General features: G+C 50.0%; 1 protein-coding gene across 6 annotated transcripts in view; it reads left to right on the top strand.

The window, feature by feature from the left end:
• LOC125952826 (1-phosphatidylinositol 4,5-bisphosphate phosphodiesterase classes I and II) overlaps window positions 1-27298 on the top strand; it is a 69302-nt gene that overhangs the window by 31815 nt on the left and 10189 nt on the right. For all 6 annotated transcript variants that reach the window (XM_049682556.1, XM_049682554.1, XM_049682555.1 and 3 more), the window contains exons 3-5: window positions 4969-5115; window positions 9809-9946; window positions 21481-21614. In XM_049682556.1, coding sequence (XP_049538513.1) covers window positions 4969-5115; window positions 9809-9946; window positions 21481-21614 — 419 coding nt within the window. The remainder of the gene's footprint in view (window positions 1-4968; window positions 5116-9808; window positions 9947-21480; window positions 21615-27298) is intronic.

The raw sequence follows: 27298 nt of genomic DNA, 5'->3' as shown, positions 1-27298 counted from the left end.
CCGGCACCGGAACTTATTGCGAAGGATTTGTGAAGAGTGAGAAAAGCTCCGGTCCGATGTTAATGCTAATGCTTCAAAATCGACTATATCACTTTCACGGCCCGTTAATCGGCCGATTTGGAGGGACAATATTGACTGCCCCAAACTCCAAGAACGCAGACGCCCGTCGGTCCGTCTCTGCCACATCGTTTCCGTGATTCCAAGGCACAGCTTATAGCCGAAGCCGAAGCATCCAGAATGGTGGCTGATAAAATGTGTTTTAAAAATAGAATCCCTTTGGTGTACGATAATCACAGGGCCTCATGAATAGGCATTTCGGTTTTTATCGGAAGCTTTTGTGGCACGAGCGGCGACCGCGCCACAGGCAGCCCTCCTCGCGGGTTTGTGCTCGCCAAGGATACGGCGCTGCAGCAGCGGTAGAAGGTGCTTGAGCGCTGAATAGAGGCATAAATTATACATTCGCCTGTAATGGATTTACCAATTGAATTTTAAATGAGTGCCACCGAAGTGCCGAAAAAAGGGACCTTTTCCCCGCATCCGACCGGCAGTCAACAGTACCTTAACACCGACCGACGACCGCCGACGACCGCTGACGACCTTTGAGTGCCGCGGAATACGGTGCACGCGCTCGCTATCTCTCGTTCGTCTTCTCTGCGTCTTTTTCCATGTTCTTTTCTCACCATCCAGGAGGGGGTACGAGAAGGGCAGAATGTCTTGTTAAAAATAGTCAATATTTGAGTTAACCTGAGCCGTCTGGAGGGCGAGAACTTGGCGAGCAAAGCACACAACAAAGGCATTATTTCGAAAGATGATCCATCGTTTTGGCTCCGAAGCTTGTTGCTGCAAGAGAGGGCCTATGACCTGTGAGGCGGGGCGAGGGTCTCTACATTAAACAAGCTCGAAACCGTGAGCTATATCTCAAATCGCTCCGTACAGCCGAAGCGCACATACAACGGAGCTTAAAATGAGAACCATCTTTCGGGCATTCAGCTAGGTAGTTAGGATTGTCAAAACCGCTCCAGCATCGTCCGTAGAAGATCAATCGCAGCCGGCGAGAGAGAGAGAGAGAGAGAGAGAGAGAGAGAGAGAGAGAGAGAGAGAGAGAGAGAGAGAGAGAGAGAGATCCATTTATCAGCCGCGATTACGGTTGCTTTTGTTTCTCGCACGCTAAAGACGATGCCATTAATCTGTTGCCCTTTTGAAAATATATCTGCCCCGTAATACCGGCCAACTCCAGCCTTACTCATGGCTACCGATGCTGGTACCGATTTACCAGGCACTAACTCATTTTGCTACCCCCAGCCCTTCTGCCGGGCCCTGCCCTGCCCTGCCTTGCCTGGCTGTCTGTGTCGGCATCCTACCGGAGCTGCTTTTTGAAATATGTACGCAGAACGAAAGATTAACCGCAGTTCAGTAATTGAAACCCGGTACACACCTTCAGAAGATTGCGTCGAATGCTTCGAAGAGGCTTGGGGCAGGAAGATTCAGCCCCTCCCCCCCCCCCTTTCATCCTGCGTCCTTGAGTGTTCGATTGTGGTAGAAATGTGATACCTGCTCACGCTTGGAACGGAGGGTGTAAGGTCCTGATGCTGATGGTTTATGAGAAGTATTATTGGATAGTTTTGCAGTGAGGGCAACCGTTTGTTTGGTTGGTCGGCTGCAGGTGGCAATGGTTTCAGGGGAATGTTCAACAGTCTTTCTCTCCATTACTCATAATACGTTTCTCGAGCTTCGTACGGCTTGAACCAGCAGGAGAATTGCCCAAGAATGCAATAAGTTGCTGATGGAGTTTGAAGAAAGATCGATAACTGCTCCGTGTGTTAGTTCATACTCGGAAGTTTTTGCCCAAGTTTCCAGTAAATGTTTTCAGCCACTTGGAATGTATAGAACAAGCAACCCCCTACCTTCTACGGACAACATTTTCCCTGTAAAACATCGTTAGTTACCGGAACTTTTTGTATTCAAATTTATGGAAGAGAGAGAGAGAGAGTATTCGACAGCAAATACCTCAGAACAGCATATACCGCACGGAGAAGTTATCGTAAAACGTTCTGGCAACAGCAAAACAGCAGAATTCCCACCCCCAGGGACACCCGCTGAGAGCCTTAAAATCCTGCGCGATCAACCTCCGATCCCCCCGATGCAGCACGAGGCAGCAGTACATTCATTGCTGGTGGTGTTGGTTGCAGCCGGATAGCAACAACCACTTGCACACTCGTTAATCAACATATGTGTTTTCGTGCGCCTCGTTTCGTTTACACCAGTTTGATCGTAAAAACCCGATACTACCACGCTCCTCCTCCCGTTCGTGTGGTGACCACAGAGGAAAATGGAAACATTGTGGCTGACTTTGCATCCTCTGCTGCTGCTTCTCTTCGGAGGAACATTTTGCAATTCGCGATACAATGTAGCGAAGGAATACCACCTCCCCAGGGGGGAAGCTACCACCCATTAAACCGCGGGAATATCCGGAGTGAAGCAATTTTGTAAAACGATAAAGGAAAAAAAGGATTACGTCGTGCGTCACCCCACACTGGAGGGAAATAGCTAATTTTTTCTTTTCCCTCCCCATCAAAAAAGGTGTGGGAAACTTGAGAACCACCCTTGAGCGTTTGTTAGATTTATTGCCAGCTCCGGTTTTTCATAATCATAAACCGCCACATCAGAGCGGGCAAGGATGCTCCTCACACAAACACACATACACACAAACTAGGACACTAAAAGGATTTCGACCCAGTTAAGCCTTCAAAGATGCCGATCAAAGCCGCCGCGCTCTCGGCAGAGGTCTGCGGGTTCCACAAATACCACCACCTGCCCTCTGCTTCAATACCTTTCCCACCGGCAATGAAAGCGCGCTGGTGGTTGCTGGCTCAGCTTTTTGATGTCTCAGTCTCGTCTTGCGGTATTCATCCCCGCAGAGGCACAAGACGGGGGGCACCCGCAAAATGGCGCTTCCGTTTCGGTTCGGCTGCGAGAGGAGTATGCGGTAAAATGGTTCACTAATGGCGGGCGACGCTATCGCCGTCTATCCTCTTGGTCTTGGTCACGGGATAGATAGGACGCTGCTACTGGATCGAAATCCCGTATTCTGGTTCCGTGGTGCACCGTTCATGCTTGGTAGAGGAAGTAGTAAAGCTGAGCTGAGATTTCCATCAGCACACACACACCTGAGCGCATTCCCCGTAATGGGTTGTGGTGAACGCGAATGCGCGAAGACGTTCCTGGGAGGGCCACGTTAATTAAAATTCCCTATTCAATCATGCAACCGCAGCGCAACCCGGGACGTGCGCACACAACCACCACCACCACCACTACCACGACTGCGCCAAGAAACACCAGCGCCAGCGGTAATGGCACGGTGAAACTTTACTGTTTAATTAAACTGTTTCCAGTGTGCAATCTCCTGTTAACTAGATTTCAATATACCACCACCACCACCACCACCAGAGCGCCATTGTGTGGCGGAAGTTCCGGTTCATCCTCCATCGGGAGCGTCAGTCTCTTGGGGTGAACGAGACCCAACGCCCGCAAAATCCGTACCCAGCAGTACGGGCAGCGATTTTCTAGGCTTCTTAATGCCGCTTCTCTGCAAGCTTATCGGTCACGATGGGACCGGCTAATACCTTAATTCCTGTTGGCCTCCTGTTGCTTGGGTATAATTTATGCAGCTTAAAAAAGGACATCAATCAGAAGAGGGGTGATCAGACTGTGGCCAACACCAAGAGCTCTCTGTTCATTGTTGTGCTGACCTCCAACCAACGGACGGTGCCTTTATCTAATCCGGGACCGGGACATAATCGCCACCGTGGCCACGTCACGTCCACGGGGCCGCATCCTTCGGCGCTCGAACTCCTGAAATTCTTCCACTTTTTATGCCGTTAATGGCCATTGGAGAGTGATTACGCCAGTAACCGCCCCCCACTTGTACCAGGGATTACTCGAGTCTCGAGGCGGCGGCGTCGGCGATACAGTCTATGGAGAACCGTCCGGAGGACGGGAGTCAAAGGATCTCTTGCCACGTGTTTGGTCACTTCCTAGCCTATCGCGCGGTTCGTTTCGTTTCGCTTCCGCGGTTTCGCAATGAACCGCGAAGCTCGATAGCGATTGAGAAAGAAAGAAAAGTAGAGGAGTAGAGCAATGAAGAGAGTCACTTAGTCCGTGGCCGCGCCCCATTTTGTTCGTGTGTTTGTTTTGTGTGTCCGGGGCTAGACTGACCGAGGATCTGGGTGTTTGTGCTCTTCAGTGTGTGTGTGTGTGCGTGTGATGGTCCGCCAGTTGGTTTAACAGTTCAGTGTCTGCATTGCTCTTATCGTATTACCTCCCCTTCGGCGCAGAACATCAAAAATACATTTGCATCGACGCATTAAGCCAATTGCCGTTCGCAATCCTTTACGCAAACAGTTGACGCTAACGCAGAAGGAGGAACACATTCGCGCGCGCCTCAACACCTCGGAACTGGGGGCTGGAGGAGAGAAGTGACCTCCGTGTGAATCGCTCCCAAATCGGTACCCGAAAAAGGCCGACCAGCAGAGAACTCGAATGAGCTTAATTGGATTGGCCCGGGCCCGGGCCCGGGGCGATTGGGTGCCAGTCGAGGGACCCCCTTAGGAACATTGGGGGGGGGGGGGTCGTCGCGAGAAGTCAGTGTGAGGTTAGGTTAAAAGTGGAAGGTTATTGCGAAAAGCTTTTAGCGATAATTTTAGCCACCATGCCCCAGGATCGACGCGTCGACGGATTGCGTCCGATTCCGTTTGGTGTCCGCTTTGTTCGTTCCTCTGTCGCCCGAAAAAATAAAGGAAAAAGATGAACCTGCCGTGGCCAGAGTGCCGGTTTTCGGTTTGGCACCCACAATGTAAACGTCAGGAGATAAAACAATGCTGGCATGCAGGCAACCTGAATTCGATTTTGTTCTATTTTCTAACTCAAGCTCTCTTTCTGTCTCTCTATCTCCGTGTAATCTATTTCCAGGACTCCTGCAATGGTACCCCCGTGACACTGCGGGTCGACGTGAAGGGCTTCTTTCTCTACTGGGTGGATCAGAACCACGAGATGGACATGCTGGACATCGCCACGATACGGGACGTCCGCACGGGACAGTACGCCAAGAAGCCAAGGGTAAGTAGTCGCTATTTCTGGATCGAACGACCACGACGTGGTTTCCTTGACATTTGACAGTCCTCGCATTGACACCGCCGTGGGGCTGGTGGTGGGATATTTATGCGAAATATTATGATTTAAGAGTCGGAGCAGCGTTGAAGGCGCCTCCGAACGCATTAATCTGATTAGCTTCTACCGGGGGGACCTTCCCGCCTCCCAGGCGACCAATTAGGTGTCAAATTGGAGAATTTATGCGATCCTCCGCAACCCTCGCCACCCGCCTTATGGGTGGTCCATTAGTGAAGCTCGCGGAAAAATCGCGCTCAATAGAGAAGGATAGAGACCGCAACCAAAATACACAAATCATACCCTGACTCCAAACGGGGTCCAAGCGCTTGAAAGCGATAAATTTCAATATCCTCGCGATATCGAGCAGGGGGTTGTCAATGCAATGATTGGAAGAGACAGTCCCTCCCTCCCCAGGGGGCCTCCCTTTCCACTCCCGGTTAGTGGACATTAATTTATGGAAATTTACAATTTCGTAGCTCTCGTGGCCGACACCGGAGTGTGTCCTTGGTGGCCACAGGGAGCGAGCGAGCGAACATCGAAATGACCAACGTCTCCAAAGTGCGAAAGTTTCTATAACTCCCACACTTGGGAAAGGAGTTTGGAAACTAATTAACTGAATCGAGGTTTCCGTTTCAAGTTCTTCAACACATTTCGGCCAGCGTGTGCCAGAGAGGAGGGGGGTGGGGAAAGTTTCGGTCGTCGCAATTCGTCGTCGAAAAATGCCCGAACGAACCGCTCCCCCAAATCGCGTGGCCAAATGTGGCAGCATGGAATGCTATAACGAAGACCGGGAGGACCGGCGACATCGTTTCGTTTCGCTTGACTTCCCCCGCAAATGGCTCCCTGGGGAGGGGTGCCGCGGGGTGTGCCGGGGCCAAGGATAAATAGGCTCGAATTAATTATGCGATCATTCACCGTTTATCCCATCGTCGCGTCGAGAAGAAAACTCCGTGTGCGACTCCTGCACGACGACCACGACGGCGACGGCGACCACGGTGACGATCTTCGGAATTTTCCATTTTCCAGAGGCCAGCTCCAGAGCAAGGGGCGTCCCTGGCCACAGCGCTACCGCAAAGGTGCTTTCGGGCGCCTCGCTCAGACCAAGGGGCGCCTCATAATCATCATGGTGATCCAATTAAATTTAACTACCGTACTTTATATTCCATTTTTACAACCAAACCCCACGGTGGCCACGATGCCACTTAGTGGTTCCTGCGCTGGTGCAGGAGAGTGTTGGATTCTGGTTTTTTTTCCTCCCTCGAAGGCAAGGGTAACCGTTATGAGCAATCATACCTGGTGTCCTGGGCCAGAGAGCTTATTCGGATGTCCGAAAGCAGGAATCCCGCCTTTCGCCATCGCTCCGGCAACCTCGTGCCCTTTTTCACACCCTGTCCATTTGACACCTGACCTGGCACAGCGTCGCGCGGGGGACATTCCAGGATTTTTGTGCTTTTTCTTCTATTTCTTCTCCTTCTTTTCAGTGTCCCTTTTTGCTCCTGTTGCTCCTCGGCTTGTTCAGGACGATTACTCGAAACTCGCAACTCCGACGATCGTCAATGTGGCTCTGGTGCCTGGCCTGGCTAAGAAATCCTGAAATGAAGATGAAAATGAGCCTGATATCCCATCTGGAGAAGGTTTCCATTTGTCCACATACACCGGTCCGCCGCTGTGTGCCGGTGGTTCACATTTCGACGACGGAAAACATAATACCGCTCTCCGTTGTTGACCTAACCCCCTTCGGTCGGTTCGGTCCAGTATGTCGAAAGAGTGTCCGGATTGTCGGTCGGTCGGTCGGTGTGTGTGTGTCGGTCTGTGTCTCCAACGGGCACACTCGTAAAATGTAATGGGACGTAGAAATCGGTGGAAATCCTACCATTTGTGCACACCACGGTGGCATCAGCACACCGGGCAGAGGGAGAGAGGGAGAGAGAAAAACAGCGGGAGTGGTAAAGCGTGGAGAAGGCCTGTTGGGTGATAAGATGTTGTTTTGCCACGGTACATGGCACCGGGATGGGCCGGCTCGATGATGATGATGATGATGAGAGCCTAAGCCCGGGGGCTAAAGTAGCTTCTCGGGTCCTGCCAGGTAGAAATGTGATGTTCGGTGTCTCCCCGCTCCATTTTCCCTTTCTCTCCCCTTTCCTTGTGTTAAAAAAGATAAAATTATTTCACGTGCTTACATCCAATTTGACCAGACTGATTGTACCGAAGTGGGCTAATGGATGAATCCCTTAACCTCGCCTTTCCACCGACAACGAGGGATTTCCGGGCGCACAAAGTATGTAAATTATGAGGACGTACAGGGCGGAAAAAAGCGAGGAGGTCGCCTTGTTAGGAAGAAGGTAACTTTGAATGAGATCGTGTAAGTTTCCGAGGTTTACGATCAACTGGAGCACTTTAGATTTCTCACTCTGCAACACGAAAATGTTGTCGGACTTGGAAAGTTCGTTCCATGTTGCAGTATTAGGCAAAACGTTTAATTAAGAACTGTAACAGCACTAGAAAAGGCTCAGACTAGAAAAAAGCACCTAATGTAGTCCCAGGTATCGCCTTGATAAAGCGTTAGCCTTGGTTAGTTGGCTTGTAGGATAACGTGGATGAGCTTATAAGTTATAATAGTAATTTCTATAAGTGCTTAGCGCCTTCTTAGGGTGTTAAACTCTTTAGTTTTTTGTCAGAACTTTGATAGCAGAATTTTTGTTGAAACATGGATATTCGACGCCTACATTTAATATAACCAAGAATGTTTTGAAGAAACCTTCAGACTCTTTCTTGGGTATTCTTTCTCGGAATGCTCCGTTGAATTGGAACAAACAAGAATGCTCATCATAACGGGATGGAACGTTCTACTCATATGTTCCTATATTTACGCTCCACTAGGATATGACGAGTTATTGTCTCGAGCGATGGATGGTTGCTCCCATCAGTATCTTTGTCTTGCTTCGCTAGACGCACAAAGCACACCTTAGAAAAGGCGCCCGGAAATGGCTTCCAATTTTCATATATTCTCCCTGTTTTTTTTCCCTCTCATCGCGAGTTGATATACTTTTCCTCCGCAGCGATCCGGTATCGAAGGAGAAAAGAGCAGAGCTCACAGTACCGGGGACGCTGTATCATGTTCCGCTCACTGTTTCAACAGCCATACTCCCTTCCCTCGGGAACCTTGTAAACGGCTACGGCGGAACACTTTTCTAAACTGCCAAGGGTAAATGCGAGGGGTTGTAACCGAAAACCTTTCCCGTAAAATTGATCGATCAAATACTACAGGTGGCCTAGCCATACAACCCCCACTCCTTTTCTCCCTCCCCGGGAAGCATGCCAGAAAACGATGGTGGGACGAACGAACCATCTTGTCCGTCCGTCCGTTTGGTTGATGTGATTGTAAGTTTACCCAAGAAGCAGCCCATCCGGTGGATGGCTTTATCGAACTTGCGCACACACACACACACACACTCACATCAGTAGCGAGGGACAGTGTGGACGGAGTCAGCGTGACTTTGAATCGAGCAAGCAGCGTCCCTTAAAACGACGGGTTCTACATCAAATTTGGTAGATAGTAATGGAACAGAATTGGAAGTCAAGGGAGAAAAGGAAAGGTAAAGGAACGTGCGCGTGTAGAGATTGATATGTAGATGACGTTCTACACACTCGTTCGCTATTTGGAAAGCACTGCTCCGTTCCATTCCGTTCCGTTCCGTCCGTTTGCACAGCGAGAATCTTTTCATGTTTCATGCATGTTTATGTTTGCGTTATTGAGTTGCTTAAATCAAGTTACCGGAGTAGAATATTGAACTCGTATTTGCTCGGTGGCAGCGGCGGCGGCGGCCTTCGCTGGTTATGGTGCGAAGCGAACTGAAGGGACACGTTCAAGGTGCGAGGATTGTTTACCTTCACCGGGAACCAAACCGAACTTCGAGGTTCGAGATTTTCCGCGCAAAAAAGGGTATAGAATGAGAACGCGCTGGAACACCGTGAGGACTCATTTTACGATCTAATGTAATTTGAGAGTCATCTCGAGCCACGTAATGGATTGCCATTGCTGCACGGCCCGGCGAGAATAAGTCAAATATGCGAAACGCGGCGAACAATACAAAGCTGTTTTAAGCTTTGCTTCGTTTTTTTTTTCCCTTTGCTCCACTACACATTTGATGCCGTCATGCGCCACTAGCAAACTATATAACGAGTCAGAGTCAGAGGATCTGTCAGCAGCAGCAGAGTCGCCCAGAGATCCTCCGGTCGTGCTGTCACCGGCAGTGGCAGCAGCCTCAGTTTAGCTCTGCTCCACCGGGCTGGAAAATGATGTTACAATGTAAAAGAGAGTATTTAATTTAAATTTACCTCCCCCATTCCTCGACTTCAGTTGCTCCTCCTCCCTGGTGACCTTACTCGGTGGTTGTGGAGCGCGTTCCGACCGCTGGTAGGACCGCTGTCGCACACAATTTGAATTTGGATATTTATTATTTCTGCTGGTGGGGGAGACGCGGCGGTTACCATTGTTTTTTTTGTCTTCTCCGGTGCGGGACTAAGTTCATCATCATTTTCCATCCATCCATCCGGCACGAAAGATACACACACACAATGAATGCTCATGTTTCCCCATGCGGGATCCCATTCTTTCCAATTTTCTTCCCGAACCGAACAGGATATCAAACTACGGCAGATCGTCACGATGGGATCGCAGGATACGCTCGAGGAAAAGACGGTCACGGTGTGCTATGGTGCGGACTTTGTGAACGTCAACTTCATCAACTTTTGCTGCACTCGAAAGGAGATCGCACGGGTAAGTACCATGACTAGTGTTTGGCTTTGTTCTTTTTTCTGTTTTGTTTTTTGTGTTTTTCGTTTTTGAGAGGGGAAAATTATGAGCGACAGCCACCCCGTGGGAAAGCGCATGCACTCGAGCCGAACCCACGCTGCCGAGAGTAATTGGTATCGATTGCATCGAACTGCTCGAAAGTGCGAGTGCGGCATGCAGCATAGACACATCACCGCTCGGATGTCAATTCGATTTATACTCCGCCCTCCGATCGAACCACCGGCTGTCAATGAATGAAACCCAACACTTTGTCACCTTTTGAGGGTCGGAGTCAAGTGCCCTGGCCTACGTCATTGCGGGTATTATGCGCGGGAAAAAAATCGCGAAAAACCCCGTGGTGACGAAGAAAAAAAAATTGGAAAAGCTACATTGCCAGCTGGTGGCACGAAATAAATTGCCAACGCATTTGTGAATTCAATATTCATGAAAGTTTTCATTTTCTGTGTGCGCGCGTGTGTGTGTGTGTGTGTTGGAGCGTCCTGGTCCTGGTCCGGATCACCAGGCACACCGCACGGCTATGTCAACGCTTGGTATTTCCGTTTTGCTTGTTCAATTTCGTTCCATCCGTTTCGAAATTTGGCGCACGAGATGTGCCCGGGCACTGTAGGGCGACTGGTATACTGCACAGGAGGCTACAATGACACCCCAGATGGGGGGGAATTGCTCCAGTCCGTTGCTTTACCGGAAGCGGAAGTGCTTCTTCTGTCATGGAATAGAAAATGAACAACTTGAGCTGTCAGGAAGGAACGAAGAGAAAGGAAGAAAGGAAGGGAAGGAAGGGCTTTTTGGCATTTGGCCGGTTTGGCTGTCCCCGGGAAGTTTCTCGCTGTTTGCAGAGCGTCAGCGAGAATGTCTTGGTGTAAACGTTTAACAAGCGCGCGGCAGCGAGAGAGAGAGAGCAGAAGAGGGGTCAGCAGCGGACAATTCATCCTCGAACGGGCAACTGGAACCACTTTCGATGACTTCCTTTTTGGAGGGTTTTTATTTTGAAAAAAAAAATTTTTCCTTCCAACTTTTCGATCGCGAAGCGGTTCAATAGAGATTAGGAGATACTTTCAAAAGCAGCAATCCACCGCCCTTTTTGCATTCTCTATTAACGTCGGAATATTCACTTGAACTCCCTATACCGCTCTGTCATGCCTATTCTCGCATTATTTATGTATGTACTGCTTACTCATGGTGGTGTGCCGGGGTGTTTTTTATTCCCCAAAAATTAAACTGTTTCTTGTTTGGCTTTTCATCGAAATTGAAAGCACGGAATGGACACGTGCGGAGCATGGTGGGAACGGGATAAAAAAACGTTCCCGGAATGATGACTCCCCACCCGCTGATTGAGTTAAGGTGTCCCCGGACCCCAGGAAAGGTGTCGGATTATTTACCATTCACTCGAAACTTATCACCGACCATCCCTCACAATTTGGTTCGATTAATTGAAACGATATTGCGGCCAGCCAGAGAGATAGAGAGAAGGGAACGAAATGGGGGGAAAAGGAAGAGGAAAAAAGCCTGTCCTCCGGGAAAGCCTCCGGGGATGGATGAAAATTTGATGATACGTCGGTTCGGGCGGTGACGAAAACATCGGTTGAGAAAAGTTTCCTTTTCGGCTTTCGTAAAAGGCTCCAAAAGTGACACCTTGGCGTCCGCACGAGAAGGGGGGGAGGGGTTGGCTTTTAAGTGTCCTCGAGGTGTTTGCCGGGGATCACATGCATACACACAAACACACACTCGTACACACCAGGGTGTTGCGGATTTTGGCTTAGCATAAAAGGACAAAGTTTGTGCCATTCAGAATTCTTCGTCTGGAAGCCGAAGGCGCCACCCCGGGCGTGGTTAAAAGTGTGCCCGAAAACAGTCCAAATCACGACATCAACGCGCGTCGCCCCCCAAAAAGTTGGAATCGTTCTCCTCGTTGTTGTTGTTGTGTGTGTGTTTCGTCGGAATCCTTCTTCGGAAAGCCCGGAATCGATCGTTGGAAAAGATTAAGCTCCAACTCATTAAGCATTAACAGCCAAGACTTCCGCCGGAGGAATCGCCCTCGTTGTTGTTGGGTTCTAAGTCAATCCGTCAACAGTACCGGACAATCGGGCAGGACCGTGCGGACACTGCTCACTCTCTCTCTCTTTCTCGCTCTCTTTCTTTCTCTTTTCTTTCCTCTTCCTAAGCGAGATGGATTAGGGCGGATTTTACGACCGTCGTCTTGGTATTTTCTCCTCCTCTTTCCTGTACTGCTTGGATTGGATTGGATTCTTATCTGTGTGGATTCGTTTCCATTTCCTGTGCCACGTTCGTTAGTGTTACTATTGTTGGGGCATATTTTGAAAAGTATGACAACCACAAGCATACGACCACATCAATCCACGTGATTAGCTCCCCGAAACCGAGCGATATCTTCGCCACTCCACACCACGATATGCCACTCCTGTGGTGCTGAAGTTGATGCTATCTACACCGTACGCCAACAGGACCATCAGTCTCTCTTTCTCTCTCGGGCACTCGGGGTGACGAAGGTGAAGTCACAAGATAGCGGCAATTCCTGGGGCTGATTACTCCAAAACGAGGGGAGGGGCAGGGGGCACCACAAGGTCTGGGTCCTCGTTTCCAGTGTCCCTGCCCGCTGCCACGATGGTAAACAGTATACGCTCCCTCTCTTTTACGATTCAATCTCAGTGTCACAGCGGGTCATTTTCCTCCCGATTACCGGTCGCGACAGCGACACAGCCAGCCCACTCCATGTCGAATGGAGGACAGAGGAAGAGGAAGACAACAAGGAAGACCACCACGAAGACCATGACCAACAGACACACGCACACACACACAAACACCCAGTGTGTATCGTGCTCGTTGACGATGCCGCACGATGGACGAGCAGGACATCGCCTGGCGGCGGTGCTAGCGACTCCCGGCAAGCCTTTTTTCCGTTGTCCTTGAGTCCCACCATTGGGTTGTTCATCACTGGCCGGACTAACGGGAGTCCGGGCCGGACCAACAACCAACCAACGGTGATGGTGGTGGTCAGTGGAGCGAAGTAAGAAGGAGGGAGGAAAACATTTCCGGAAAAACCGGAATACCACCACGCCCGGTCACCGCCCCTCCCCTCTCCCCCATTCCCCCGGCTCGGCCATTTTATTGCCGTTCCTTCTTCGCGTGGCGAGCGCGCCCCGCCATTCTTGCTCGTTATGGTTTACGATTGTCTGATGTATATATATTTTACTTAAATCCTCCCGAAGACGAGACCGAAAAACGGGAACGGGCAACCGATGATGATCGATGATGGATTGTCCGTGGCCGTGGTTCGAAGCGAGAAGCCGGATAAAACGCTGATGATGATGATGTAGATGGCGTTGGCGTTGGCGGTGGTGCTGGTGCTGGATCTAATGTTGGGGCAGTATCGACCGTCGCTCCGGAAAGGGAAGCTTATGGGGTGTGAGTAGTAGCAGTGACAACATGATGATGATGATGATGATGATGGTGATGATGGGTAGCACTTGGTTGACGTTGAAAACGGTAACATATGACTAATAAACCCAGAAGCTTTGTCACGGTTGCTGAACTGGACTCAGGAATGCAGCTGTGTCTATGTGTGTGTGTGTTTGTGTGTTGCTCTTCTCTCGAAAATGGTGATGGCGTACCAAATAGATGGCCGAGTTCATCTTCGAGTCCCACCAAATCCGAGGCGGAGGTTCTGGTGAAGGCAACGAACGTCATCACAACACATTCCAGGATAATAAACTCCCCCACAGTAGCGTCCCTCGTGACTTCGAGTTGCCTCTCGTGTATTGTGTCGTTCCTTCCACCTTCCACCCCCTCCATCACCATATCCAACAATCGTCGAGCATGTCCTGGCGCGCAATGTTCAGTTTTTTTCGATAGTTTTTCGATTATGATTCGTTTATGGCCACTCCGCTAACACTTGTGCGCGCCCCCCTTTTCAGTGTCTGCCTTCGAGGAGCGGAGTTTATAGCCAAACGGAGACGGGAGGCGGTTGTGCCTTTTTGCACTTGCACACCCCCTTCCCCGGTGTGTGTGTGTTGGAGTGGAAAAGTGGCTGCTTAAAAAACAATATGTTTAGGAAGCATAAAAAGGGTGGAGCACACGTCGCGACAACAGAGGAGGGACCTGGCAGCGGATGATGAACTTTGTATTACATTCTCGGAATATCTCCTTACAATGCGAAACGGAATACGTTTTCAAAATAAAACATTGTTTGAAGTTTGGGAAACGGGAGGTGGAGGAGGAGCGCAGCGCAACGCGATAAACAAAATGACGGATAATGAAGAATGGCGCTCGTTCTGGCTACAATTTCATTACATTCGCGAAACAAACGAACAACCCAAAGTGTCAACAATGCTTCATTTTACGCACCAGAAGCTGCTGCTGCCACCGGTGCTGCTGCTGCTCGGCAACTTTCACGCGGATTTGATCTGGTAATGGGTAAGACAAACAGAGCGATGCTTTCTTGCCGCGCAAGATCGTCGTCGTCGTCTTCTCTTCTTCTGATGTTCCGCAGAAGCCGCTGGAACAAAACAGCTTTCAGGAGGATTGTATTGTTTTGTTTTTTTGCCAGAATCCCGGCCACACCGAGACGCCGAGGCATCAAGAAGCGTTACGTGCACACACGTACACACACACACACACACGCTCACTCCTCATCATGTATCCATGTGTCTACATGAGGAGGAAAAAGAGGTGGTTGAAGATACCCCCGCAAAAGTCACCGTGACCTCGGGCAATGCGGAAAGTTGTTCTTCGCATGATGCAGCAGCACGGCGCACGGTGGTTGAGATTTGTTGTTGTTGTTGTTGTTGTTGTTGTTGTGTGTCCTCTCCTCACTCCCCCGCGGGTACACCCGGGAACGAATTTTCCATTTGATGATTTTTCATTTCGTGAAAGATTGACAAACGGAATTCTGATGATGGTTGGATTCTTGGAGTGGTGAAAGCATGCGGTTCGAATGTGACATTGTATCGTGCGAGACCACCAGTCATCCAGGCGACAGTTCACGGTGAGACAGAGAGATGTATTATGGTCTGGTATCAGAGACGTCTAATACTATATGATGTCAGCAACAACGACGACAACAGCAACAGCAGCAGCAGCAGCAGCAGCAATCGAACAAAGTTGTGAAGTGGAATCATGCTCCAAGTGAGCTCCAAACAGCTACATAACATGTCTATGCTCGCTGTCTCTCTCTCTCTTTCTCTCTCTCTCTGGGGTATACGAGGTGGCGTCATATGCGTCATTACAATTGCTAGACTGATTGTCTCCACCAGAACTACGGTATTGCCCCCTCAAGGAAGAGGTTCGCAGGGAGGTTCTGCTGATGTTTTATGCTAGCACTGATTGTACCGCAGACGACGACGACGACAACGTCGACGTCGACGATGATGATGATGATGACAATGAGTAATGAATCGATACAGGCGGCGATGGGGGCGCCTGGTAAGACTAAGCGTTCTAGGCAAGTCCGTGAAGCATTGCTGTTCGAGTGACGCGTGCATTGCCGCAAGTCAATATAGCATTTTGTTTCTACGTTTGTGAGAAAAATCAAAAAAACATTTGCCAGCGCACAAAAGCGCAAGCAAGCCTCCCGCGCGGTTTCGAAGAACGTCTCCGCGTCTCCGTGAAGCCGTTTCCCTCGATTCACCGGAATCGAATCGATTCTCTCCATCAAATCTCCTTCCTTCTCGTGTAGCCACCCCTCCTCCTCCCCACAAGTTGTTATGTTGTCAATCGGTGCGCGAGCGACGTGACTTCTGCGAAAGAATGTGCTAACGGCACAAGTCGCTAAGGCTGCTACATAGAGAAGGGGACCCCGCAAGGGGGTGGGCTGGTGAACTGAAAAGTAATCACAGCAATCATGGTTTTCATTCGTCGGCGAAACAAAACAGACACATCACACAGCCAGCTCCAGATCATTGAGAAGTCATGATGGAACACGTACTGATTATGACATTTCCGTTGATTCAACATTCAACGAGGAGCGCTCGAAACTCATTTATACTCTTCGTCGCTCGTCGCCGGCCCCGGTCCCGGTTCGTTGATGATTGTGTACGACTCAAGTTTAAACCCGGGGGCCCCCCCATTGTTGCGTCATTGGAGATCACTAAAGGTTCGCCGGCTCGAGGAGGCTCCACGACAATCATCAATAAAATATGACATGTACGCACGGTGGTAAGTGGTTTTATGCGTCTGATTGAATTGTTCGCGCGCATAATTGTACCTTGCCCGGTGTGCTGTCCCCGGCAAAAAAAAAAAAAATCCAAAGAGTGAAACAGTAAAATGGCGCCACGAATGGCGGCAAATTTGCGTCACTTGAAATTAAAAATTAAATTCATCCATCTCCACTCCACTTCCACTCCACTCCACGCCCTTTTGTTCCATCATCCAACGCGGAGAGTCAGTGGCGCGCGTGTCACGATAATACGACAGGTGAGAGATGTGAGCGGGTTTGTGAGAGGCGGTCCTGAATTTCGGAAAAGGCAATAATTGAATTTTGTGCCCGGGCATCCCGTCATCGTCGTCGTCGTTGTGCTTGGCCGACGAACTCAGCCGACAATAATCAACGTGCAGGGCTTGGAAAGTCCTGAAAGATACGGCAGCACAATTAGGGTTCGGAATGCCTGATATTTGCTTTTGAAATCAAACTCATCGTGTGCCGTGTGGTCGCTTGATGGCAGCCATTATGATGAGCTGGTTAGAGAAATGCGGGCCAGCAGTACAGATGATAGTGTGTGTGTGGCCGGATGGTTGATGGAAACGATAACGTAACGAACGTTTCACTCGCTTATTGAAGTAAATTTGACGTTTGGTCGGGAACTGGAACTGTTCAGACAATGCGCCAGCATTGATATTGGCTCCGTGATATGTTTCAACTTTTCCTTTGCCCCTCGCCCCTCCCGGAAAATTATCATTCGAGATCAACACGTTTCCAATAAAACGCTCCAGAAGCAGAAGAAGATGAAGAAGCGCGGGGGAAAAGTAAGCCACCTCAAAAGGCCACCTCCTCCTTTTTACACTTGAAGAAAGCTCAACTCGAGCGAGCGAACGAACGATCAAACAACCCCAACCGCCAACCATTGACTATCAAATAGTTTGCCATTTATGACCTCTCGAGAAAGTTTCTCGAGAAATTCTGCTCTCGAGCCTTATGTTCACGCCATTTCAACCAAAGTCAACCACTCCAGCGGTTACTGAGGGGAGGGGGAAAGGACCTGCCGAAGAAAGGTGACACTTTGCTTTATTAGCCACCCCTCCCTCCTCCCTTCCCAAACCGGCAAGTGCCCGCTTTGTACTCGCGCACACGGTTCCGCATTTCGCAAAGTGGCCGGCCGGGCCGGCGAGTGAGTTTCGACCTTTCTTGTATTGCTGGTACCCGCTGGCACCCGCTGGCTGGCTGGTTGGCCCGGTGGAATCGAAATCGTTCTTCGGAGGTTGAAAAGTTGATTAATGAAGAAAGTTAAATAATTAATTTAATGTTTATCTGCCCGCCTCAACCGGTGAAAGTTTTACATTAAGGCATTCATGCTGGTGGTAGTGCCCTTAGGGGAGGGAGGCGGGGGAGAGGGGGTGTAAGCTGGCTGTCGCCAGTTGTGGTTTGGTTTCTGCGGCAATTCGGCAATTCGGCAGAGCACGCCGAAGGGGGGTCGATTGGCCGGAGGATAATGTTTGACCTTCGCGAACAGTCTGTGTGTGTGTGTGTGGGTTTAGAGAGTAAGTCGAGCAGAAGGATCGCGTCGCGAAATTGCACCACAACCAGTAAAGTGCTTTTAAAGTGTAATGGCCGGTCGGTTACACTGTGCCATGAACTTGTCTTGTTAAATAGCTTGCTTCATAAAATAACACCGCAAACAAATTTGGCGCGAATAATGGCGTCTACTAGGTCGCTTGCGTCGACGACGAAATTGTCCGCTTCCAATTTGCACCTTTTGCGCGGAGACGATTTGCTGCGACCGAAAAATTCTGGCATCTGGCGAAATGGTCCAGGAAATGATTTACGTTCAGAGCGAAAGCGAAAGACGTCGCCCTCTCATCCCAGCGACCTATTTATCGAAACAACGCCAGACAGAGACAGGACAGGTGACATTCGTTCGTAGTAGGCGTGTAGACGACTGCAGCAGCAAACGACCCCTCCCCACTCCCCCGGAACTGAGCCGAAAAAGTGTCAAGAGAAAAGGCTGTGTATCCGGTGGCGACGGCGATGGCGGCTCCAAAGGTGCGCTCGTTTCGGCGGAAAATTGTGTTCCCTCATGCGTACGATGTCTGTGTCTCTGTGTGGGTGTGTGACCGTGTAGGAGGTAGGTGCTATCAGCCCTTGTGCATGCCTGTCAGTAGCAGCAGCAGCAGCAGCAGTAGCATATCCTTTCACTTCGCAATTATCGTAGCCAGACCAGACCGGAAATGTGCGTCTTCGAGGCCGGGCGGTTATGGTTCCACTTCGTTGCACCAGCACCAGGGCGTGTGTGTGTGTGTGTGCGAGCGTGTGTAGCACACGCACCACACGTTATGCGCACGTTATGATACGCTAAACCCCTTGACTCCCCTAGCTTCTCTCTTCCGAGGCTAGGCTTCGTCCCACCGGTGAATGTCCTATTCGGCACGTCAGTCCCACCATCACCACCACCACCACGTCTCGTCTCGTGTCGCTTGTCGTCGTGCAAATGCGATGAAGGATTCCTAATTTCATATTTATAACCTTGATAGCTACGGCTTGTCAGTGGCATGATAAATACGTTCGTGCGTTCGTTCGTACGTTCGTTCGTTCTTTCCGGTCGATCGGTCGTCGTCGTCGTCGGAAGGTTCGCTTCCTCTGCACCCTTTGTTCGGTTCGGTTGAATAATGCAGCACATAATGAAGGTGCAACTTCCGGGAGCTTTGCTGAACGCGTGCCGTGTCCGCTTTGATCAAAGCAGATCGAAAGTGTATGCGTCGTCATGCAAGGGGGAAAGGATTAATTTAGAATCACTTCAATCATGCACTCAGCAGTGGAGGAGGCGGATGATAGGCGAGAAGGGAGAGAATCCGTTTCCAATCCCCGCCTGATGCTAATGGAATTATGAGCCGGTGAAAGGAGGTTAATTAGATTAGAAACGGAATTAGCCATTCTTTACATACCCTTTGCTGTGTTGGGTATGTTACTCATTTGCGAGATGTGGCGTAATAAGCTCCACCCTGATGCACTTTTCCCTCTGTTGTTCTCAACTCAACAATGATCAACTTTCAGGTACACCGACGTCTGTATTTTTTAATTCAATCCATAAGTTATCGGGAAAATGAACTCCCAGACAACACATTTTCTATTGATGTTCCCGGTGTACGGTCTTCCTGTTGCTTTCAACATAAGCACAAAACCCAGGAACACTCCAGCACTACTGCTCACGGGTATTGCTGGCCACCAGAGACCAGAGTGCCTTCTCCTTCCTCTCTCGTGCCATCCAATCACCTTCATCGTCAGGGCATGAAGTGAAAGTTTTACACCCGGAAACTATGCTCGCCATGCTCGTTCAACCCAGTTGGCAGCCCAGTTTGCCAAAAGTTTGCGGGAGTTCCATTTAAAAAGTCTGATTGTTCGATTTACATTGAAGGTCCCGGGGACGTGTTTCCGTCCACTACTACCTCGCGTGGTCTAATCGCCTCGGTCTCGGTATTAGTGTGTACGTGGTAAGCGGGAACATTCTTGGTGCGCTTGCTAGACAGATACTAGCCGGTGGAAAAGGGGGGCCTTGCTGGCTGCGTGCCTGCCGGGCATGCCGCTATGAGTGGGAAGACAAACATTGATGTAGGTCAGAGTATGGAAACTTCTTCCATACCATCCAACCCAGTAAGGCGCCGGGTGGCCTTTCCTACCCAGACCAGATTGTGTTTGCGAATGGTAGCATGGCTGGCTGTCAGCTGGTTTGAAACCTTGGACTGGAACTAGTTTTTGCAAAAAGAAAGAAAGAAAAAAAAACGCCTCCGTCGTACGTGCAGTTGGCCGGCGGTTTGTTTGACTTCTGGCACCCACGTGTCCCACTCCCCGAATGTGAATGCTCACAACCCCGCCTCGTGGCGGAAAAAGGACAAAAATCTTTCCGAGGAAATTATGGAAAATGGACGCGAGGCGAAAAAGGAAAGAAAGATGACCAGAGCTAGCTAGCTTCGGATGTGCGGCTTTATGTGTGGGAATGCATCCCGTGGCCACAACCGAAATCGTCGACGCGGGGGTGGAGCGTGCCGGGGTGCAACAACAACCGGAAGCGGCCACTCAAGGATGGCCGCCCATCCAGCGCCCCGTGCCGGGGAACCGTTTGTTGGTTGGCAAAATATTTACTTTCCACTGCACTGGCGACCAACCAACCGACCAACCGACCGAGCGGAGAACCATTTTTCGGAGCATACTACGACTCCCGGCGATGCGCGATGATGCACTCCGGTGGAAAGTGTAAATATTATTCAATTAATGTGCGCGCTGCCTTCCATGTCGTTGTGTGTGTAGCCTATACAGGAAGTAGCATCCCTATTCCGTCAACACTTCACCGATCATTAGCAGGATGAGGATGGGAGGCACGTACATCATGACAGTTGTTTTGACAGATCTAGTGGCCTCTGCAAATCCGTCCTCAGTCTTGTAAAGTTCTCGCCAGTAAGCCATGGCATGCTATGCATCACAGCATGCTGTAATTGAAATGCTAAAAACCGAGAAAAATGAAAGCCTAATTGAAATCCCTTATCCCCCCCGCCCGTCCTCATCTGAGCTGTCCATTCGCGATGACGTCAAGAAAAATCGGGGTGGCGTCGTCATTGGACGCTAAAAGACCGCCGCAAGCGTCACAAGCGGCCGATACCGAACCAAACGGAGAGAGAGTTTTATCTTGTTTCGCTCGCATCGCAATCGCAGCAGCCTGCGAGACTTAATTGCTCCGGCAGAATGCCACGTTCCTACGGTGGTCCGACGCGGTCGCTACACCAAATGGCCTACCATCCGTCCGGCGTGGCCGGTTGGGATGGAAAACCGTGTAACATGGCTTTTGGGAAAAATGGCACTAATTAAAACTTTTGTTTTGCATAACTTGCTGCCTTTCTGCCAACGGGGGCTAGCCGCTATATATACCAGCGGCTGAATGGGGTCGTTGGTGTACTCGCTACGCTGTAGCCACGGTACGGTCTCCTTCTCTCTTTTTCTGTCGTGAGTTCATGATGTCGAAGTGATGAAGCGAGGCTTTTACCGCAGCCGCCGCATGTATTACCGGGATGTATATTCTGCCTAATGGGGGGTCAAAAGTGCGGGAAGTACTCTTTTTGGGGAGGGGGGAGGGAGGGCAACTTTCTGCGAGATGGGCGATGTTTTCATTCGATGTTTTATGGTTACGCCGTCACGCCGTCGTATTTTCCACTTTTTGTTTTAGCTGCGCCCAAGCTCATAACCCGGCTCATTCCCTTTATTATGCTCATTTCACACGGAACAACATTAACCGGGGGAGCACACCGCTCCGCTTCTCGTTCTTCTTTCCTCCTTGTTACAGCTCTGGTGCGACGAGTTGATCCGGATGGCGTACAACTTGACCCAGCTCAATGGTCCCGCGATCATGTTTCTGCAGAAGGCGTACACCAAGCTCTGCCTGCAGGTCGACAAGACGGGCAAGATTCCGGTGAAAAAGTAAGTAAATCCCTTCACTTGCCCTTCCCTTACACTCTCGCGCTCCTTGTACATTTTCCTGTTCGTGGCTGCCGCGCTCCGATTTCCTCCAATTTCCACTCCACGCGAAACGCCATCCAAACATCACCAACATCATCATCGCCATCGCCATCGCGCCATTGCAGCCCCGGGGCAATGGAAAATGGGGCACTGCAAAACTGAATCCGGAAAACCTCGATTCAGAAAACAACACAATCGGCAAACGAGAGAGAGATAGAGAGTGAAAGGGAGAGCAGCAGCAGCAGCGAGATTTGCATTTCGCGTTCCAGCATTTCCATTCGATGCTTTTGTGTCCACAATTTGTTCCTCTCCTTTATCGGTGCTGCGGTGCATACCCCTCTCCCCCGCTTTTCCCGGATGGGACAGTTTGATTTTATTCCATTTTATCTTTAATTGCAAAGTCCTGAACCTTGGTGGTTGCCTCGTCGGTCAAGCACCGACGGGGTCCCCACGGTGGTTGGTGGTTTCTGATCTATTCTGCTGCTTGCTTCTTATATCTCTTCTCTTTCTCTCTCTCTCTGTCTCTCTGCCCTGTTAGGGGTGATGGAAAGTGGTGTTCCGTTTGTTTGTTGTTTTGATTTGCATCACAACCATTGACCAGCGAGCGTGCCTTTTCCCTTATTTTCCCCACCCTTCGCAGTCCGAAGGATTGGTTTGGCCCCTGGGTCATTCGATGGACACTTCCAGGGTGGAAAACCCGGTGGAAAACATTTAGATAAAAGCTTTTGTATTTTTGTTGGTCGTGGTCGTGGTCTTGGTCATGGTCCAGAGGTGTCCAGAGTGAGAGAGGGAGAGAGCGAGGTGTCAGAGTGTAAAAACAGACACCAAAGCGCTACACGGATGACGCATTTGCGAGCGACTTGGAAAAAGTTTTCCCATTTTTTTTCTTTTTTGGATTCTTCTAAAGGGAGATTTCCAGCACCCCCAGAAAAAAACGGGAACCGTGCTGCCGTCGTGAAATTAGGGAGCGTGGAAGATGGGTTCTGTTTCGCCGCCTCGAGGATCGGATAAGCCGCCAGATAACTCATCTTGTGACGCAACATGCAGGAGCGCAAAGGGGAAGATAGACATTTGCATAATTCCCGGGAGGCGCAGCAGCGACAGCAGTGGTTGTTGCGGGGATTTTTTTTGTTTCCTTATTTTTAGGCGGGGAACATAAATTATGCTTTACTGAATTGTCATACGGATCAGATAGTGTGGATGATGAAAAATCGACTTTTAATGTTTCGAGCGAGAATATTGGAGGGTTAGGTAGAACTTCTTCTCCGTACACTTTAAATGCTTCCTTTGCATAAGTCAAAGGTAGGATGTTGTTGTTCTTAGGAGCGTGAAAATCGATTTCCTTAATCCCAGGAGCTGTGACGTGACGTTAACGACAGGGCAGGGGTCAATTCGAAGCTCAAAAAGGATCAAACGAAAGGTCAAACCGAACCACCACCAACCACAGCAATCCCACGTCTCGATTTCGCGAGCGCAGTATGTTACGGCTTCGCTTGACCTGCTGGTCGCTTGCTGGTCTGGTGGTCATAGTCCACCGTCATAGAGACAGAGGCCATTCCGGTCCGATAATCTATCTCGAAATGACTACCAATGGTGGTGGTGTTGTTCTGCGTCATAAGAAGGACACGTACTAGGGCCACGACGAATCGCAAGCGGTGAACCACTTACCGGGTTTTTGGCCGATTGGTTCCGACTGATTCCCGACTGTCCGACCTAAATCACGTTCTTGCTGCTTGCCTACCGTTCGATTAGTACCCTGCAACGAACAGGATGCGTGCGTGTGTGCGCGCGTGTGTGTGTGCGCTGTCTAATAAATGGACTTGGTCAACCGGAACACGAAAATTACATTAGCGCAGGTGATCGATCGTCTTCCGGCGATGAAATCTTCCGGTTGTGCGCGCGGACGGACCACGGCCACACCAACGGCCAGCAAGAAACGGCTGCGCTCTTAAGGGTGCGCCCACCGTAAGCGCGTCGCTTTCTGGAAGTCACTTCCTGCCGCCGGGGTGGCCAATATTGCCATCGGTGATGAGGTTGCTGTTTGGACTTGCTTGGTTGGCTGTGAACTTTGAACATTACGACATCAAAAGGAATTAACGGGCCAACCAACGCAAAACCAATCCACCAACCGACCTGCTTCCAGTAGTTCAGAGGCTGTTCTCGAGTGCGTTCGAGCAGCCCACGCTCGAGTCGCAGAAGCAACACGATTAACGATTCCGATCCAATCCGTGGGAGTCGCAATTTCTCGCCTCGCCTCAACATGTTCGACATGCAGTCGGCCGACTAATTGACATTGTTCTGGTCTGCCCGTTTTTAAAAAATGTTAAGGAATCAGTTGGCGCGCGCACACACACACACAGACACCGAGGAGTTGCCGTGGGTGTTGCTCTATCACGTCGTTGCTGGCGTAGCATGCCATGCTTGCACTCATCCAAGCAAGCGAACGCAAGCACCGTAATGCTGACATGGCCCTGTCCATCGCAGCAGGCTAAGAATGAAAATGTTCTTTCATCATCGCTGCTGCTGCTGCTGCTGCTGCTGCTGTGTGCGGTTGACAACTAGTTATGCAAAGTCACGCCGAGGGTGAACGTACAGGAAGCATCAGAAAACAGGAAGAAAAAAAAGAGAAGCAAAAAAAATTAACACGCCTCAAGGCCTTCTGCGTTTGAAATGGTCGCTGGCTGGCTGGCTTTCATCGTTCATCATCGCGTCGCGTACTTTTCCTTCTCTTTTTCTCTGTCGTTCTCTCTGTCTCACTCTCCCATTCCTGGTACGTCAAGCGAGCCACGAAATGGTTCCCCCAAATCTTTCGCTCTTTTCGCTGACAAAGTGGGAGATTTCGTTTGCTCTCGAGTGAGTGTGTCGAGCGCGGCTCGAAGGCCAAAAAAGGGGTTGTGTGTCGGTTAGCTTCATCACCAGACCGCCGCCGTGTGGCCGCTTTTGATAGCGTTGTGCCGAGCTCTAGTCCGTGGATTTACGCTACTTCAGCATCCTTCAGTCACCGTTCGTATGACACCGAGTGACACATCCCGTGGCCGGATAGCGATCCGGTTTTCGGTCGGTCCTGAGGGTGCGATATCCCGCGCTTCGGTCGCGTTTTTTGACAGCTTCTGGCGATGCTGCTGCCAGTGCTACTGTTGCATAATGGTGATAAGATTTTTTGTTAAACTTTTGTATCATCACCTCAGCTGAGCGGAAGGGGGGAACGGACAATTTAATGTGTGAGTTGGGAAAATTCCCCGGAGAGAAAGAGGAGGAGGGTATTAAATGAGGAAAAACCATTACACCACGGTGGACGCGGGGCCCGCACACGGAACGGAAATTTGGAGAAGGCACAATGTCATCAGTGGCAGTGGCGGGGGTAAGGGGCCCAAAAATGAATTGAGGAAATGATGAGGATGTTTTGTGTTGTTTTCGTTATTCTTCTTCTCCATCGTTCTTTTTGCTCGAGCACACCATTATAACTCCTGAGGGGAGGTTTTTAATGTTTCTTGTATGTATTATGGTGGCTTCTCCGTTGATTAAATGGTGTATGAAGCGCGGGAGAACGCATAGAAACATTATTTGGACAGTCTTCAAAGACCGTTCCGTTGCCAGCCAGGGCCAACGACGAATCCCTTTCGGTGTGAGATGAAACAATACAGACTACTTTGGTTGCAGCACGTCGCTTCATATCAGTCTGCGCCGTGGAAATGGAGGCGCCAGGTGAATGGTAAAATAAAGCAGAGATGGAGACGCCAGGTAGCTGGTGAAATAAAGCAAATTGAAATGGGATTGCCACCCCCACCACCACCCTTCCTTCGAGCATCTCGAGCAGAATCGAAAGCCGATTTCCGTCGGACCACAACACATACATTGTTTCTAATGGCAAGAAACAACGGTAAGAATTAATTTTATGGTCCAGACCGGTACGACGGGAGCTCTCTGGTACAACAAAGCGCTTACCGTGGGGGGTGGCTGGTGGGTGGCCTGAGCTTAATTGATGACTTGTCCGGTACGGTGCTGAGCTGAGCGGAATAATAATCGCCCTGTTACCCCAACCCCACCCCTCCCTCACCGCGGCACAGGTTGGCTCAGCTACCCTAGAGAATCATAAATTTATCTACATAATTTCACATTATGGGGGGCCAAAGAAGCGAGGGCTCCCGAGACCAGCACTGGTCGAGTCGAGTAGGTTGAGTTGGAGCTACAGCGTTGTGTTGTGCTGCTGCTGCAGCAGTAGCAGTAGCAGTAGCACCAACGGTGGCAACATCATTCCGGAAGGTTTAACAAAAGGTGGTCATTAATTTTTTTTGCTCCCCCAGGAGTTCAACCCCAAACAGAATCGAGGGGCGGAATCGAGAACCAAACAATGAATAATCGAACCTAGTCGGATCGTAAACGAAAGCAGGCTCCTGGTCCTGAAGCTGGTGTTCTAGGCAACATTGTAGTGCGCTGCAATCCCATCGTGTGGTTCTTTATGTGTAAAAGAACCTTTAAAAGGGGATTCTTTTGAAAACACAGGGACTGGGAGTTTATAGGCGTACGATAATCGAGTTTGGTCGGTGCTAGCACCGAGTGTCAACCCTCGGTGCAATCAACACTGTCCATGGTACTACTTTGCATGGAACAAGAAAGAGGTTTGCACCGTTCTCGTGTCGTAGCTCCCAGAGCATGGTTGGCAAATGTTTGCTGATGGATGGGATAGATGGAACCCCTGGCCTGCAATTCCAGTTCTAATAATACGGTAAAGTGCAAGCAACGAGCAACCACCGGCCGGTCAGCAGCTAGCACAGCTTTTTGCTTGACCATACACGACGCCAGGTGTTTGCTCAGGTGTCAACGCTGGTAATGTTGCGTTTATTATGTGCCTAAGTAGCAGTTGGGGAAAGCCAGTTGGGTGTAACTTCGCTGCTGGACGTTATGACTCCCGTGAGCCCTGGGAGAAAGGGCGGCAGCGGTGGCAACGTTAACGATCAGCATCGTTGCAAGGAAAGCGAAGGAAGGAAATCCGTCCATTCTTTCCCTTTTTCCATCCAGGGCCTGTCCATTTTGCCTGCCTCTACCTGTCTCATTTTCGTACCCAAAATGTTGCCGAATTACTCGATTATCGATTTGGTTTGCGGGGATCAGAACGGTCAGTCCGTTTGATAGGGCGAGGAGGAAGGCTATTGGGAATAAAATATATGGCTTTCATTACCTCCGGAACGGGCAAATGGCAATCGCCGGCATCGAGAAGCGCGCCTTCACATTACAGATCCCATAAGTCATTCCGGATTGGTGCCGGTATGCGGTGCTTTGGTAGCGGTAGCGAAGAAGAAGTGTGTGTGTGTGTGTTGCTACCCCCTCAATCATGGTGATTGAGAATGGATAAAGAAGGTTTGATCAATGATCTGTTGATAGTTGATCACTATCGGGGGGGTGGGAACCTTGGCTATACGTCAAAAGGATTTGGCCAAAGCGACGAGTTGCTGGACACTTTTTGGGCCATTTTTGCGAAGGTCATATGATGGTGAAGCATTGAAACGATTTCAAATATTGTCCCAATCCCATAAACTGATCGACTTACACTTACCGCCTTGTCCCAATTGTCCCAGTTTTGTCTTTGTTTTTCTTTCAAAATCCCTTTTTGATTAATTCCTGACTGGCAGCGGCATTTACTTAAC

The sequence above is a fragment of the Anopheles darlingi genome, chromosome 2 (assembly GCF_943734745.1).
Source record: "Anopheles darlingi chromosome 2, idAnoDarlMG_H_01, whole genome shotgun sequence".
NCBI classification, from domain to species: Eukaryota; Metazoa; Arthropoda; class Insecta; order Diptera; family Culicidae; genus Anopheles; species Anopheles darlingi.
This window is presented reverse-complemented; position numbering and strand designations above follow the sequence as displayed.